This window comes from Hypanus sabinus, chromosome 13 (genome assembly GCF_030144855.1).
Source record: "Hypanus sabinus isolate sHypSab1 chromosome 13, sHypSab1.hap1, whole genome shotgun sequence".
NCBI classification, from domain to species: domain Eukaryota; kingdom Metazoa; phylum Chordata; class Chondrichthyes; order Myliobatiformes; family Dasyatidae; genus Hypanus; species Hypanus sabinus.
In genome coordinates this window covers 101,490,091-101,507,453 of record NC_082718.1, presented here as the reverse complement: position 1 = coordinate 101,507,453, position 17,363 = coordinate 101,490,091, and the positions used below count along the sequence as shown (strand labels likewise).

General features: G+C 40.7%; 1 protein-coding gene across 1 annotated transcript in view; it reads right to left on the bottom strand.

The window, feature by feature from the left end:
- The window catches only part of wsb2 (WD repeat and SOCS box containing 2), a 40,342-nt gene that overhangs the window by 1,042 nt on the left and 21,937 nt on the right, over positions 1-17,363 (bottom strand). Inside the window, exons 4-8 of the mRNA XM_059988304.1 lie at positions 15,860-15,991; positions 11,266-11,366; positions 6,080-6,252; positions 595-711; positions 151-258 (exon numbers count right to left, since the gene is read on the bottom strand). Coding sequence (XP_059844287.1) covers positions 151-258; positions 595-711; positions 6,080-6,252; positions 11,266-11,366; positions 15,860-15,991 — 631 coding nt within the window. The remainder of the gene's footprint in view (positions 1-150; positions 259-594; positions 712-6,079; positions 6,253-11,265; positions 11,367-15,859; positions 15,992-17,363) is intronic.

The following is a 17,363-nucleotide window of genomic DNA, read 5'->3' as shown; positions in this document are numbered from 1 at the left end:
TGGCACCCCAAATTCTGTGTCATAGACAACAGTGATCAAATATTGGTAGGAGGCATGTAGTCTTCTCAAGTCAGTGCTTCCCAAGATGTGTCCGCTAGATCAATCACATATACCAAAATTATATAGAATTAAACCGTAAAGCATCCTTACCCTGTAGCCAATACACCACCATGTGGAGAGAATGTACAACACAATCCATTCACCAAAGGGGCAACTGTTACTGGCCTTTGTAAAGCCAAGGACCAAATTCTCAACAATCTAAACAAAAATACAAATGGATAATCTTCAGATTGTGATTAAAGAATAATTAACCTTTTATCCGAGTGCACTAAAAACAAACTAGAGCAATAAAATAAGTAATTTAATAAATCCTCTTGTGTAAAGATAGGTTACAAATCTAGTCACATAACCAACAGAGCATCATTTAAATTACAGGGGAGGAGTGGAATATGTGAGTTCTCTGCACACAGTCAGGATTGGGGAGTATGCAAAGGGGGACCTGCATGATCCTATCTGAAACTTGCAGCTTACAAAGCTCGCTGAAACACTTCCAAATATTAACTTTTTTTAAAATAAAAGAAATGAGGAACTCACCCATCATCAGCCACTGAGGCAAGATTTAAACCCTCCTGGGAAAAGGAGACTGCTCGTACAAAGCCAGTGTTGAAACCACTATCAATATCCATAGCAGCAGCAGTGTGGAAACAATGTCTGCAATATAGCAGTTTTACATTAATAGTTCAATCTAATTCAGTTGTTTTAAAAGACAATGATTAACTGTTACAATTTTTCTCCCCTTCAGATCCAAGGGGAAAAAAATCTTTATTTTGCCTTGCCAGAAATTGTTCTCTGATACAAACTGCAAACCACGTCTGTAACACAAGAGCTGGATAGCAACCATAAAATGAATATGCTGCCTAAAGTAATTAGGAATGGTCAGTGAATTCTGAAGTTACTATTTTCTGTGACAGTTATATTTCAAATCCACCTGACAGCTACTTTCATGAATAGCATGAACTATTAGTATGTAGTTTGGGTTCCAACCAAACCATAAAATTCTGGAGCCGGTTTAGGAGTGATTTTAGTATCACAGTAGCATTTTTGACAAATGTCCTAAACTAACATTAGAAATCAGTTTAGAAAAAAAATCATATCTAGGGAAGAGTTTTGTTTTATGTAGGCAATTTATTTTTACTTCAGGACGTGGATATCCCTAGGACATTGTTCATGTGCCTGCCATGTTCAATTGCTTTATCAGTGAACTAGTCTCCATCAGTGATTCATTCTCAGGGATATTCACTGATGATTGCACAATATTCAGTTCCATTCACACCTCGTCAGTTAATGAAGTAATCTCTGTCCAAAAGCAGCAATATCTCAACAATGTTCATGAGTGGGCTGACTTGCAAGTAATATTAGCAGCATGCACATTCCAGGCAATTATCATTCCCCCATGTTCTTTAACAGTACTGTCACTGCAAAATACGTACTATAAATATGCTGAGGGACAGTAATGACCAGATACAAATTGGACTTACCTTTCTCCCCAAAATGTTTACAAGTCAGGAGTGATGAACCCCTCCATTTGCCTGGATGAATGTAACTCAACATCCAGCACAGAATGATAGTTGTTAGTAACCTACCCATCACCCTAAACATTCACAATCAATGCACCTTGGTTGCAGTCTTCCATTTTAAGGATGCAATCCAAAAGATTCTTCCAGTGTAAGCTGCCACAATTTTACCCCCTTGAAAGAGGTACAACAGGCAGATGGGAACTCCATGGCTACCTGCAAGTTCACTTCTAAGTCTCACTGTTTTAATATAAATATTTCTTTCATTAGTATGTCATTATCTGATAACTTCCAATGTGAACAATTCCACAGCACATTCATCTGCCCCTCATTTTGGATAATTAGGAATGGCCATAAATTATAACCTTGCCAGTGAAATATTTTTACACCTCATTAGCATTTTATAACCATGTCTTCACGCCTACTTCCATCTATTATTTCCCATCTTATCACTGCAACGTTTATCTCAACAGCTGCTTTTGTCTTGCACCCAACCTATTTGATAAATTCTCTCCATCCAATTAATCTTACTTTCTTTAGCCCCACATGTATAATGATACTGCTATTCCTGATGAGAGTGGAAATTAATCGGACAATTTCCTAGGAACTACATTGCTGCAAATGTCCAGGAATGATTTTGTAATTAACCTCTTGCTGTAATTTCATTTAAGAAATCACTCTGCTTCTATCAGGAATCCCTACTATAGATTTTGTTGCAAGTGTGTTTTTTTTTACAAAAAGGCTTAAGTATTTGCTTTCTTTTGACCTAATACATTAACAGCTACTTTTTCCAACAGATGCAGCTATGCTAATTCCAGCATTTTATTATTTCCCTCTGATGAGTACATATATTTGTTCTTGCATAAAAGTCCTGCTGGAAATCTTGTACTGCCTATCTGTGACATGGTGCTGTTAGCCATTCACAAGACCACAGGATATAGGAGCAGAATTAGGCAGAGTCTGTTCCGCCATTTCATCATGGCTGATCCAATTCTCCACTCAGCCCTAATCTTCTGCCTTCTCCCTGTATCTCCACCCCCCCCCCCCCCCCATATCCTGAACAATCAAGAATCTTATCAACCTCTGCCTTAAATATGTATAAAGACATGGCCTCCACAACAGCCTATGGCAAAGAATTCCATAGATACACCAGTCTCTGACTAAAGAAATATATCATCTCCGCCCTAAAGGACAGCCCTCTATTCTGAGGGTGTCTCCTCTGGTCTTCGACTCTCCCCAGCATAGGAAACATTCTCTCCTAATCCACTCTATCAAGGTCTTTCACCACTTAATAGGTTTCAATGAGGTCACCGCTCATCCTTCTGAATTCCAGTGAGTAAAGGCCCAGAGCCATCAAACACAGTTAATATGGCAAGCCATTCAATCCTAGAATCATTTTTGTGAACCTTCTTTGAACCCTCTTCAGTTTCAGCACATCCTTTTGAAGATAAGGAGTCAAAACTACTCACATCACACCATGTGAGGACTCACCAGTGCTTTATAAAGTGTCAACATTACATCCTTGCTTTTATATTCTAGTCCTCTGAAAATGAATGCTAATGTTGCATTTGCCTTTCTCAACACAGGCTCAAACTGCAAATTAACCTTTAGGGAATCCTACATAAGGACTCCCAAGTCTCTTTGCACCTCAGCTTTTTGTATTTTCTCTCCATTTAGGAAATAATCAACCCTTTCATATCTTCTACCAAAGTACATTATCATACTCTTCCCTTTACAGCATTCCATCTGCTACTTCTTTGCCCATTCTAACCTGTCCAAGTACATCTGTAGCCTCTACTTACTCAAAATTACCAGCCCCTTCACCTATCTTCAGATTACCTGCAAACTTTGCAACAAAGCCATCAGTTCCATTATCCAAATCATTGACATATAACATAAAAATAAAAATTTAAAACAAAAAATTAGTCCCAATACGTCACTAGTCACCAGCAGTCAACCAGAAAAGGTTTCCTGTAATACCTTGGCTCGTAGCTTGTTTAGCAGTCTCACGTGTGGCACCTTGTCAAAGGCCTTATGAAAATTCAAGTACACTACATCAACCAATTCTTGTTTGTCTATCCTGTCTGTTATTTCTTCAAAGAATTTTAACAGATTTGTCAGGCATGATTTCCCCTTAAGGAAGCCATACTGACTATAGCCTATTGTCGTGCCTCCAGGTACCCCGAAACCTGGGTACCCCATATCAAGGGATATGGGGACAAGGCAGGGACGGGTATTGATAGTGAATGATCAGCCATGATCTCAGAATGGCGGTGCAGACTCGAGGGGCCGAATGGTCTACTTCTGCACCTATTGTCTAAACCACATCCTTAACAATTGACTCCAATACCTTCCCAACCTCTGAGGTCAGACTAACTGGCCGATAGTTTCCTTTCTTCTGTCTCTCTTATTTCCTGAAGAGTGGAGTGACATTTGCAATTTTCCTGTCTTCCAGAAACATTCCAGAATGTAGTGCTTCTTGAAGGATCATTACTAATGTCTCCACATTCTCTTCAGCCACCCTGAGGTGTACACCATCTGGTTCAGATAATATAGCTACCTTCAGACTTTTCAGTTTCCTCAAGGACCTTCTCTCTAGTCATGTTAACTTCATATACTTCATGCCCGAAACCTGGAACTCCACCATATTGCTAGTGTCTTCCACAGTGACAACTGGTGAAAAATAATTAATTCCATTCATCCATCTCATTATCCGCCCCCAATACTGCCTCCCCAGCTTAATTTTCCAGCAGTCCAATATCCAATCTTGCCCCTCTTTTACACTATGTATCTGAAGAATCTTTTGGTGTCCTCTCATATTGGCTCACTTACTTTTGTATTCCATCTTCACCTTCTTAATGACTTTTCAGTTGTCTTCTGTTGTTTTTATATATATATATATATATATATAAATAAAAAGCTTCTCAATCCTCTTACTTCCCACCACACTGTTGTGTCATCTTTCCTTTAGAATACTTCTTCCTTTTTCGGATACAATAGGGTCTTTTAAGAGTCTTTTGGATAGGTACATGGACCTTAGAAAAATAGAGGGCTGTGAGTAAGGCTAGGAATTTCTAAGGTAGGGACATGTTCAGCACAACTTTGTGGGTTGAAGGGCCTGTATTGTGCTGTAGGTTTTCTGTTTCTATGTATACATCCCATGCCTTACAAATTGCTTCCAGAAATTCCAGCCACTGCAGCTCTGCCATCATCCTTGCCAGTGTTCTTTCTAATCAAATCTGGCCAACTCCTCTCATGACTGTAATTCCCTTTACTCCACTGTATACTGATCCATCTGATTTTAGCTTCTCCTTCTGAAATTCCAGGGTAAATTCAATCATATTATAATCACTACCCTCCCCCCCCCCCCCAAAGGGTCCTTTTACATTAAGCTCGCTAATCAATTATGTTCATTGCACATTCACTCAGCACTTGCTATGGCTTTGTGTATGTTCTTTGTCATCATTAACCTGTTCCATTTAAAGGTAATTTGTAGAAAATTTGTCATAGAAGGCAGCCATTCAGTCTAGAGTGTTATAATGCACACAGAGACAGGTCCAACTAGTCCATGCCTATCAAGTTGTCTACTTGAACTGGTTACATTTGCCTGCACATGGCCAACATCTATCTAAACTTCCTATCCTACCCATGCATCTCTCTAAATGTGCTTTAAACATTGTAATTGCACCTACTTCTAAAGTATCCTCTGTAGCTCCTTTCATATACCCACTACCATCTGTGTGGAAAAACTTAACCCTCTAGTTTTAGACTCCTCTGCCCTGGGAAATGTAGGTCATTAACTTGAAATGGTTGCTATCCCCAAAGATGCTATGTGATACCCAGAGTATTTCAAATTCATTTAGTGTGGGTACAGTAAGATACTAAAAAATTACTCATTGTTTCTGGAGCTGGCAATTTCTGATAAGGACAACATTAACTACCCATCCTTAATGGCCCTCAAAAAGTAGTACTTAGCTGCCTTCTTGAACCACGGTAATTGTGATGAAAGTTCTCCTGAAATGCTGTTTGGTAGGAAACTCCAGGGTACAGACTTCATGACTAATGATACAATTCCAAATCTAGGTGGTGTGCAGTTTAGAGGGGATCTTGCAATTGGTAGGTAGCGTGGCTTCCGCCCTCCTTTGTGGTGGAGTACATGGGTTTAGGAGTTTCTACTGGAGCACCCTAGATATGTAAGTAAAATGCATCTGGTAGATGTATTCTCGCAAACAGCCGCTGTTTGCGAGAATAGGAGGGAATTATATTTTAAGAGGTAGATGGTGCATCAATCAAGCGAGTTACTTTGACCTGGATGGTGTCAAGATTCCAAACAGTTGTTGGAGCTGAATGTTGGAAAGAAGAATTTTATCAAGCACTGCCCTGAGGAGCACCTGCAATGATGTCTTAAGGCTGGCAAGATACACTAACAGATACAACCAGCTCTTGTGCAAGTATGAACAACTGAAGAGATTTTGCAATAAATATTCAAACAGATCCTCCTCTACCTCAGTTTCATCAGGCTTTCTCCAGTGTGCGCGTCCCACACAATTACATGTGTATCATACGATGCAGTAGCTAATAATGCTCCATCAGGGGAAAATTCACACGAAACGACATCACCGCTGTGTCCTTCTAAATTCTGAATCATTGAATATGAAGTTGTGTTCCACAGCAAAACCTGCAATTGCCACAATATCCTATTTATTACAGCTACCACGCCTAATGTAGAAAATGTACAGAGTTAGTAGCCAACACACAATACCAGGCTTATGTTAATATGAACCAAAGATATTCTGCAAATACTTCAAATCTTAACAACACATACAAAATGATGGAAGAACTCAGCAGGTCACACAACATCTAGAGAGATGAATAAACAGTTGATGTTTGAAGTTGAGGTCCTTTATTGGGACTGGAAAGGAAGGGGACAAAAGCCAGATTATGAAAGGAGGGTACGAGTAATATCAAGCAACTGGTAAAATCAGTTGAGGAAAGGGGATGAAGGAAGATGGAAGGGGTTAGGTGGAAAAGCTAAAAGAGATGAAGAAGGAGGAACCTAGTAGATGAAGGGTCTTCAGGCCAAAACATCAACTGTTTAATTCCTCTCGATAGACATTGTCTTGATTACTGAATTCCTGCAGCATTATGTGTGCGCTGTTAATAAGGCAATTAGGATTTTTCAACTATTTGTAACAGGCTGCTAACTTGAGGACCTCCCCCACCATCTTTGTCAAAGGTAAGAAAATCTTGCTTGTGAATGTAACTATTCATGGCACCTTTTATCCAGTATTGGTATGTCTTGACACTGGAATAAACTCAGTGTCAACTTTGCCTCCTCTTGAATGTGCTAACTGTTGTACTGTCAAGCACATTGAAATTTGACTTTTGGAGCCATGACACTGATAGGTTTCATGTCAGTTTCCAAGTTGCTTTTAATTGCATGTCCAAAGCCTGTAGCACCGAATACACAAGACCATAAGATATAGGAGCAGAAGTAGGCCATTCGGCCCATTGAGTCTGCTCCATCATTCAATGATGGGCTGACCCAATTCTTCCAGTCATCCTCACTCCCCTGTTTTCACCCCATACCCTTTGATGCCCTGGCTAACCAAGAACCTATCTCTGTCTTAAATACACCCAATAACTTGGCTTCCATAGCTGCTTGTGGCAACAAGTTCCATAGATTTACCACCCTCTAATTTCTCCACATCTCAGTTCTAAAAGAACACCCTTCAATCCTGAAGTCGTGCCCTCTTGTCCTAGAAACCCCTACCATGGGAAACAACTGCCATATCTAATCTGTTCAGGCCTTTTAACATTCGGAATGTTTCTGAGATCCCCCTTCATTCTCTTGAACTCCAGGGAATACAACCCAAGAGCTGCCAGACATTCCTCATATGGTAACCCTTTCATTCCTGGTATCATTCTTGTGAATCTTCTCTGAACCCTCTCCAATGTCAGTATATCCTTTCTAAAATAGGGATCCCAAAACTGCACATAATACTCCGTGCGGTCTCACGAGTGCCTTATAGAGCCTCAACATCACATCCCTGCTCTTATATTTTATACCTCTAGAAATGAATACCAATATCGCATTCGCCTTCTTCACAACTGGCTCAACCTAGAGGTTAACCTTTAGGGTATCTTGCACAAGGACTCCCAAGTCCCTTTGCATCTCTACCCATTCTCTCCCCATCTAAATAATAGTCTGCCTGTTTATTTCTTTCACCAAAGTGCATGACCGTACACTTTCTAACATGGCATTTCATTTGCCACTTCTTTGCCCATTCCCCTAAACTATCCAAGTCTCTCTGCAGGCTCTGTTTCCTCAACACTACCTGCTCCTCCACCTATCTTTGTATCATTGGCAAATTTAGTCACAAATTCATTAATACTGTAGTCCAAATCATTGACATACATTGTATAAAGCAGCGGCCTCAACACCGACCCCTGTGGAACTCCACTGGTAACTGGCAGCCAGCCCAAATAGGATTCCTTGATTCCCACTCTTGCTGTCTGCCTACCAGCCAATGCTCCACCTATGCTAGTAACTTCTCTGTTTCTCTTGCTAAGCAGCCTCATGTGCGGCACCTTGCCAAAGGGTTTCTGAAAATCCAAGTACACAACATCTACTCTATCTCCTTTGTCTACCATGCTTGTAATTTCCTCAAAAGAATTGCAGTAGGTTTGTCAGGAAACCATGCTGGCTTTGGCCTATCTTGTCATGTGTCTCCAGGTACTCCATAATCTCATCCCTAACAATCAATTCCAAAAGCAGCGTGAAGGATGCCTATGGTGTTTCAGAGAAATCATCATGAAAAGGTGATTCTAAGTAGAACTAAAAGCCTAGTCAAACAGCAGGCTGAGGAGAGTTTCGAAAGGATACACAGAATAACTGAAATGGTAAAGTGCTTAACTGGGGAAGGGCTAACTTTGAAGGGATGAGGCAGGAACTAGTGAGAGTAAATTGGAAACAGATGTTCAAAGGGGAAAGCACAGAAGTAATGTGGGAGAAGTTTAGGGACCACTTGATCTGGGTTCAAGATAGGTTTGTCCCACTGAGGCAAGGAAAAAATGGTAGGAAAAGGGAACCGTGGCCGACGAAACATCAAATCATCAAGAGGAAAAAGGAAGCATATGTTAGATATAAGAAGCAGGAAGTAGAAGGGGCTTATGAGAAATATAGGATAGCCAAGAAGGAGCTAAAGAAAGGACTTAGGAGAGCTCGAAGGTGGCATGAGAAGGCCTTGGCATGTAGAATTAAGGAGAACCCCAAGGCGTTCTATGCGTATGTGAAGAATAGGAGGATGATGAGAACGAAGGTAGGACCGCTAAAGAATAAAGAAGACAATGTGTGCCTGGAAGCGGAGGAGGTTGGGGAGGTTCTAAAAGAATACTTTGCTTCAGTATTCACAAGTGAAAAAGATTTTGATCAGGACGAGGTCCAAGTAGAGCAGGCCTGTGTGCTGGACAATGTGGAGATTAAGGAAGTAGTAGTGCTGGATCTTCTTAAAAACATTAAGATTGATAAATCCCCAGGGGCGGATATGATACACCCCAGGTTATTGTGGGAATTGAGAGAAGAGATTGCAGGAGCATTAGCTATGATCTTTGAATCCTCTTTGGCTGCAGGGGAAGTGCTGGAGGACTGGAGAATGGCAAATGTAGTTCCCTTGTTTTAAGAAGGTAATAGGGAGAAACCTGGGAACTATAGACCGGTGAGTCTTACGTCGGTGGTATGCAAACTACTGGAAAGGATTCTTAAGGATAGGATCTACAAGCATTTGGAGAAGTACAGTCTACTCATGGATAGTCAACATGGCTTTGTGAAGGGAAGATCGTGCCTCACGAGCCTGATTGAGTTTTTTGAAGAGGTAACAAAAGAAATTGATGAGGGTAGGGCAGTGAATGTGGTCTACATGGACTTTAGCAAAGCATCTGACAAGGTCCCTCATGAGAGACTCATCCAGAAAGTCATGAGGCATGGGATAAGTGGAACCTTGGCTGTTTGGATAAAAAATTGGCTTAAAGGAAGAAACCAGAGGGTAGTTGTGGAAGGAAAGTATTCTGCCTGGAGGTTGGTGACTAGTGGAGTGCTGCAGGGATCTGTCCTGGGACCACTGCTATTAGTGATTTTTATAAATGACCTGGATGTAGAGGCGGAAGGATGGGTGAGTAAGTTTGCGGATGACACGAAGATCGGAGGAGTTGTGGATGGAGCTACAGGTTGTCGAAGGTTACAACAGGACGCAGAGTTGGGCAGAAAAATGGCAGATGGAGTTCAATCCGGACAAATGTGAGGTGATGCATTTTCGAAGGACAAACCAGAAGACTGAGTACAGGATTAATGTTCAGTTACTTAAGATTGTGGATGAACGAAGGGACCTTGGGGTTCAAATCCATACATCCCTCAAGGTCGCTGCACAGGTTGGTAGGGTAATTAAGAAGGCCTATGGGATGCTAGGCTTCATTAACGGGGATTGAGTTCAAGAGTAGAGAGGTCACGTTGCAACTCTACAAATCTGGTGAGACCGCACTTAAGAATAGTGTGTTCAATTCTGCTCACCTCATTACAGGAAGGATGTGGAAGCTATGGAGAGGGTGCAGAGGAGATTTACCAGGATGTTGCCTGGTTTGGAGAACAAGTCATACAAAGCAAGGTAAACAGAGCTGGGACTTTTCTCTTTGGAGCGTAGAAGAATGAGAGGGGACTTGATAGAGGTCTACAAGATTATGAAAGGCATAGATAGGGTGGATAGTCAGTACCTATTTCCCAGGGCACCAATAGCAAACACCAGAGGACATACGTACAAAATTAAGGGAGGGAAGTTTAGGGGAGACATCAGGGGAAAGTTTGTTGTTTTTTTTATATAAACACAGAGGGTTGTGAGTGCCTGGAATGATTTGCCAGGGATGTTTGGTGGAGGCTAAAACATCAGGGGTATTTAAGAGCCTCTTGGACAGGCACATGGATGAAAGAAAAATGAACGGTTATGGGGTAGTGTGGGTTTAGTACTTTTTTTTAAAAGGATTATATGGGTCAGCACAACATGGAGGGCTGAAGGGCCTGTACTGTGCTGTAATGTTCTATGGTTCTAACAGTGTAAACTAGTTCTTGATAGCACACTGTATAAAAGCACTGGTTAAAGTGAAGTCAAGTGAATTTCTGGGAGGCTGCCGGCTTCTCTAGTTAGGGAACACTATGAGGTCAAGTCATTACATATCATACACTCCTTCCAATTCTGATTGATTGTCTGCAAGCCAGAGACATCTTGGCCATTAGGCAGCTCAGGAAAAGAGTAATGTAAAGACAGATAAAGAACGAACAGATAAGAAATGGAAATTAACAAATGGGTAGCTAAATTATAGAGTATACCCCTGAACTCCCAGAAGGCTGATTTTGGCAAACTTTAGGCTCAGATGTTGTTTTCATTAACAAAGGCAGAAACAAAAGAATCCATTGGTCACAGGAAGACATGATCAAATGGTTCTTGGTTGAACAATTACAACAGCAGACTTGATATATACTTGTAATTCTGCCTTTATGATGAGTAAATATTAAAGAATCATAATAAAACTATTTTAACACAAATATGCCAATTTTAGCTTCAAGCCAAACCAAATATGTAAAATTATCACTTTTAAAGCCTTATATTAGTCGACCTTTACCATTTAAAAATTGGAAACTTACAGTCTTTCCTCCTCCCACAGAACATAGTTTACTCGAGTCAGGGGAAACTGCACAACAATAGACCCATTGTCTGTGGCCATCTAATATATGTACTAATTTACCTGCGGTAGAAGAGAAAGAAAAAGAAAATAAAGAAGTTTGTCACGCTAAGATAATACTCACGTTGGTAATAGTATATCACATTCTTGAGCAAGTCAAATATTTCCAGGAGTGGCAGAGCTAGAAGGGAAATACCCAACTTGAAAGCCATTTCCTGTCATAGAGATCCCATGAATTCCAATTAAAGTAGGTCCCCAAGTTTCCAGCCTAAATAACTCAAATCATTTTGGTATGCTTATAAAATTCTCCAGCTGACCAAAATATTAACTCTTTCTGGAATGATAATTCAATGCAAAAAAAAAGAAAGGATTATTGTTTGTTACCTGAATGAACAGCCTAACAGTATTTTGTAATACCTAAAGCGGTGGGCAAATTCTGTTCATACTCTATTTTAGTGTAAATTAATTAGATTACATAGGGTATTTCAAATTTGCATCCACCATTCTCTCCCCTTCCTCTATCCTACTTGCTGCTTATATTACTAATGATCCAGCCCCCAAGAGCTGTCCTGTGGTTGACCCCAAGATAAATTCTATCTTGATTTCCAGTTCTCCTCTGTTAAACTTTTCTTTAACTTGGACCTACATCTGATAATTAAAGGATGTATCTATTGTACGAGCACATTAGATGGTTATTATTTTGATGCATAATATGCATCAGCAGCATTACAGCTGCTGTTACAGAGTTCTAATCATGATCTCGGGTGCTAAATGTGGAGCTTACCAATTCTCTCTGTGATGGCATGGGTTTTCTACTTGGGCTCAGTATTCCTTCCACATCCAAAGATGTGCTCGTTCTTTGATGGGCAGCTGTAAATTGCCTTTTACAGCAGATGGCTGGTAGGTTGCAAGCCATACAAGAGAGAGCAGATTATGAAATGGTAAGTGAGGGAACGGGACTGGAATGTTTTCAATGGATTTGGCTACCCTGTTATAGGAAAGACTCCATTAAGCTGGAAAGAGTGCAAAGAAATTTTATGAGTAATGGTGCCAGGACTTGAGGGTTTAGGTTAGAGGGAAAGGTTGGATAGGCTAGGTCTTTATTCTTTCAAGTGCAGGAGGCCGGGCGGTAACCTTATACAGGTGTACAAAATACTCTTGTGTAGTTCTGGATCACTGGTCACGAATGCCACAGATATAGCCCTCAGCAGTCTGCAAATCTCCTAGTTCATCCGTAGCTTTTGGTTTGGGCATGTCTGGTATGTTTTTGAAGGCACACACTCATCCACACAGATCCTGATGAAGTCAGTGACAACTGTGGCATTTTCATTCAGATTTGAAGATGACTGCCCAGATATTGTCCGGTCCACCAACTCAATGCAGGCCTGTAAGCACTCCTCTGTCTCCCTCGACCATATCTTCTTGGTCCTCACTACTGGTGCTGCAGCCTTTAGTCTCCGTCTATATGGTGGGAGTAGAAGTATAGCCAGGTGATTGGGCATGGGATAGCACAGTAAGCATTTTCAATGGCGATATAACAGTGGTCAAGTGTTTTGGCTCTTCTGGTTCCACTAGTGACATGTTGATGGTAATTGTTCAGAGACTTCAAGCTGGCCTGGTTGAAATCCCCTGCAATGATAGGGGAGGCATCAGGGTACGCCGCATTGTGCCTGCTCATTACAGTCTTCAGCTTTTCCAGTGCTTACCTGATGTTTGCCCAAGTTGGAATACATGTCACAGGATGATAGCAGAAAATTCCCTCAGCAGATAAAGAGGAAGACATTTGACCTCTCAATGTTGCAGATCGTGAGATCTGCAACATCGTTGTACATCACAATGAGTTAATCAGAAAGAGAGCTGTGTCCAAGAAGTTGGGGGACAACCATGTTTCTGTGAAGTGAAGTACACAGCAGCCCCTGATGTCCCTCTAGTACAGCAATCTTGCTCTGAAGTCTTCAATTTTATTTTCCCAGAGACTGTACATTCACCAGCGGGCTAGTCAGGATTGGGGGTCTAAGGCCTCAGTATTTCAATCATACCTGCAAACCAGCGCGCCATCCCCACTTTCGTTTTCTTAAAGGAAACTGCACTCGCGACCCGGGTCTGCAGTCCAGGATCTGTCAATTTTGAGTACCAACACATTTTTTTAAAAAACGTCTTAAAACGATGCTGCTTACTTAATTCCACAGGCTTAATTGGTGGTATTTTGCTGTACTTTTTTTTTTAAAAAGTCCTTGTACACAGTATTAACCATACTAATCCATTCTCAGATTCTCCACTCCATTGCTAATTTGTCATATTTCCTTACAACATGGGGTGCCATTCAGCCATCAAGTCTATGGCAGTGCTCACAGCAATCCCATCTGTCAGTCATACAGCATGGGAACAGGCTTTTTGGCCCAATTCTTCCATGCTAATCAAGATGCCCACCCAAGTTTGTCCAGTTCACCAGTGTTTCTCCCATATCCTTCAAATTTTTCCTATTGACTTGTGTATCCAAATGTCTTTCAAATGTTGTTGTTGTGTTTTGTGTCAACTACTTCCTCTGACAGCCTGTTTCATATGCTCACTATCTTGGTAGATACAAGTTGCCCTTCTTGGCTTCCTAAGACTTTCCTTATTCAGCTTAAAGCTAAATTGGTGTTAAGATGGTGCAGATAAGTGGCAACACTTCGCATGCAGCTCTAATAGGAATCATCAAATATTCCCATTTAGGAGAACTACAGCTGAAATCCAGTCACAGACATGGGTACTTAAGTAAACAGCATCATTCTAAGACGTTTTAAAAAAATCTGTTGGTACTCAAAATTGACAGATCCTGGACTGCAGACCCGGGTCGCGAGTGCAGTTTCCTTTAAGAAAACGAAAGTGGGGATGGCGCGCTGGTTTGCAGGTATGATTGAAATACTGAGGCCTTAGACCCCCAATCCTGACTAGCCCGCTGGTGAATGTACAGTCTCTGGGAAAATAAAATTGAAGACTTCAGAGCAAGATTGCTGTACTAGAGGGACATCAGGGGCTGCTGGGTACTTCACTTCACAGAAACATGATTGCCCCCCAACTTCTTGGACACAGCACTCTTTCTGATTAACTGGAATTACAGCAAGGATGTGAAAGTTCAGTGGAAGAGACTTGAACTGAACTTCTTTTTAAATTGGAGTGTAGCATGTAATGACATCGTCCCTCAGGTGCTGGTATTAACACCAGTACTCTCTTTGCCATCTATTAACGCATGAACTTGGAAACAAAGCACAACTTTTGAAATATGCATTTGATATAATACTCAGTAAAGTACTAAACAATAAATAGGACTACAGATGTCAGGAAGGCAAACACATAAAGTTTAACGTGCAGCACTTTAACAGGAGAAATGAGAGATAAAAAGGTAAACAACCTAAACTTCAGAGAGAATACAGGGGGAAAAAAGAAAGCCAGGAAGTAGATTGTGTACCTACACAGATGTTTACAGGTGGTAAGGAAAGTTAATACCATTTAAATAAAGAGTTATAATTGAGATACAATGGGTGCAGAGAGTATATAGCAACTGAACTGAATAAGTGGTGGGAAAGTACAAGGGCACCACCTTTTCAGAATAGCCATTTACCAGAAAGCAGGGATATAGGAATTCTGTTACCTGGTAGTTGGAGATAATTGGGGTTTCCCCACCTTACAGCAAATGTGCTTTTGAGGAGACTTGTGCATTTAAAGAAACAAATGTTTTCAAAGAACTAGTAAAGAGAAACTGCTTCCAGTCTTAGACATGGGTCTGATCACAATACACAAACTGGAGGCTTGGTGAAAGGCTATGCAAATATGCGAGGCCAGTAAGAAGGTTAAATTACTTTCACTTCTACCTATTGTGTTCATGAATATTATTGAGAAGGGTGATTTTTTTCATTTCCTTCCCTTCTTCAGAAATTAGCTTGGATGAATAACCCAATCAACCTTTTATTCCTTTTCAACCTAAATTCTTGTTCTCCTGGAGAACTAGAAGCCATACATCCCTATAGAACAGAGATGAGGAATTTCTTTAGCCAGAAGATGGTGAATCTGTGGAATTCAATTGCCACAGACAGATGAAGAGGCCTAATTCTGCTCCTGTGTGTTATGGTGTTGTGCTGAAATTTTATTCACAAGTTGAACAGCCTGTTTATACTTCAACCTAATGATAAAGTACAGTACTGTGCAAAAGTCTTAGGCACCCAAACTATACATGTGTACCAAAGACTTTTGCACAAACTGTCTTTGTCAACATGGAAATGGTGAGGAAGTTTGTAAATCTGGTGGGAGCAAAGGATGTGGGGAATGGACCTCTGAGAGAAGTGTGGGACAGGTGCCAGAGGAGTACTTGCTTCCTGACCTCTTCCTTCCATTCCCCTCTCCCTGCCTCCTTTCCACTCTCAGTCCACAAGAGACCCTTATCAGAATCAGTTTATTACCGCCTCAGCAGGAGTATAGTGCAATACATAAAATTACTCAAGTATTCAAATACTCACACACACAAACGGACTTTTGCACAGGACTATATTGAAAGGAAAATAAAGATTTTCTTTTACCTTTCTGTTGTAGGTCCCATACACGCAAAGTTGTATCTCGTGATGCAGAGACCAGCATGAAGTTTTTGTTGGAGATAAAAGCAAAACACCTCACCACAGCCTGATGGCCTTTCAAAGTGAAGAGTAGACGCGCTACAACAGAAACAGATAACAGCATGCTATGAAAATACAATCCTTTCCATCACATGTCAGACCTAGCAAGTGTTCTATGCACTGACTCTACAGAAAACTTTGAGGAGTTTAGCTTTCCAATATCCTTCTTGCCTCTGTTTAATACCTGGACTTGCAAAATACTTAACTACAGTGGAGAAGATAAATCCAATACAAGCACAATGTATGAGCAGTAACATATTGCAATGAGATTAACCCAAGATGATTATTGTACCTTCCTATACAAAAGCACAAGAGCAGGAGCAGACCACTTGTCAGCATGAAACATAGTCTGGCTGCCAAAACCTCTGCTTTTCATTAAGACTGTGACTGCTCTCATCTGACTGCCCATTTCTCCATACTCACAACTGCCTCAGAAGCCAAAAACATGCCCATCTCAGCCTTGTTCATACCTAAAGAGTTCCCAAGATTCACAGCCCTTAAAAGGAGAAATTAACTTCCCACCTCAATCTTAAATGAGTAACTTTTTAATTACAGAAGTCTGCACCCAATTCTAGATTTCCTCCACAAGGGGAGGAAGCATCCTCTCGGAAACTCATTTTAACAACCCTAAGAATATTTTGTTTCATTAAAATTGCCCCTCAATCTTTTAAACTTGCAAATTCTGTTTCAACCTGTTCAACTTTTCATAATGTCAACCCTTTACCCCAGGAATCAATATAATGAATTTCCTTTGAAATGCCACAGCAGCAGGTTTATTATCCCTTATGTTAGAAGGCCATAAGCTATTCACAGTTCTCCATATATGGTCTCACCAATCGTACAGTACACTTTCAAAACTTCAACCCCTTTTCAAAGATCAGTTAACTTAACAAATATTGGGTGTGATACTCTTCACAGTAAGAAATAACTTTATCAATGTTACTTTTTATTTTAAAAAATGCACTAGCCAATTGTTCAGAAAAGAAATCCCCGAAATATAATTTCACTCTGGTCCTGACCTAACATGTTAGCTTCCATACATCATACATTGAATCTTATGTTTCTCACGAATTCTATCATTAGCACATTACTATATGCTTTACTTTACAATGACCATTCCTTAACTTGAATACCATGCTATCACATCAATGAAAGGGAACCAAACTTGTTTCTGAAATTCAAAGCAGAAAGAAACACCGAAGGAATACAGTTGCAAGCATGAATGTGCCGGGTTGTCAAATGGGACCATTTGCACCATTAAACAGTTAAAATGCACTTTTGCATCTTGTGGTTCATCATACAATGGCATCTCCACAGCAAGCTTGCACAATAAATGCCAATGATATCATTTAGAGGAGTGTCCATGGAGCCACCAGGGAAGGGCTGCTGAGTCATGGGGTGTGCTCACTTA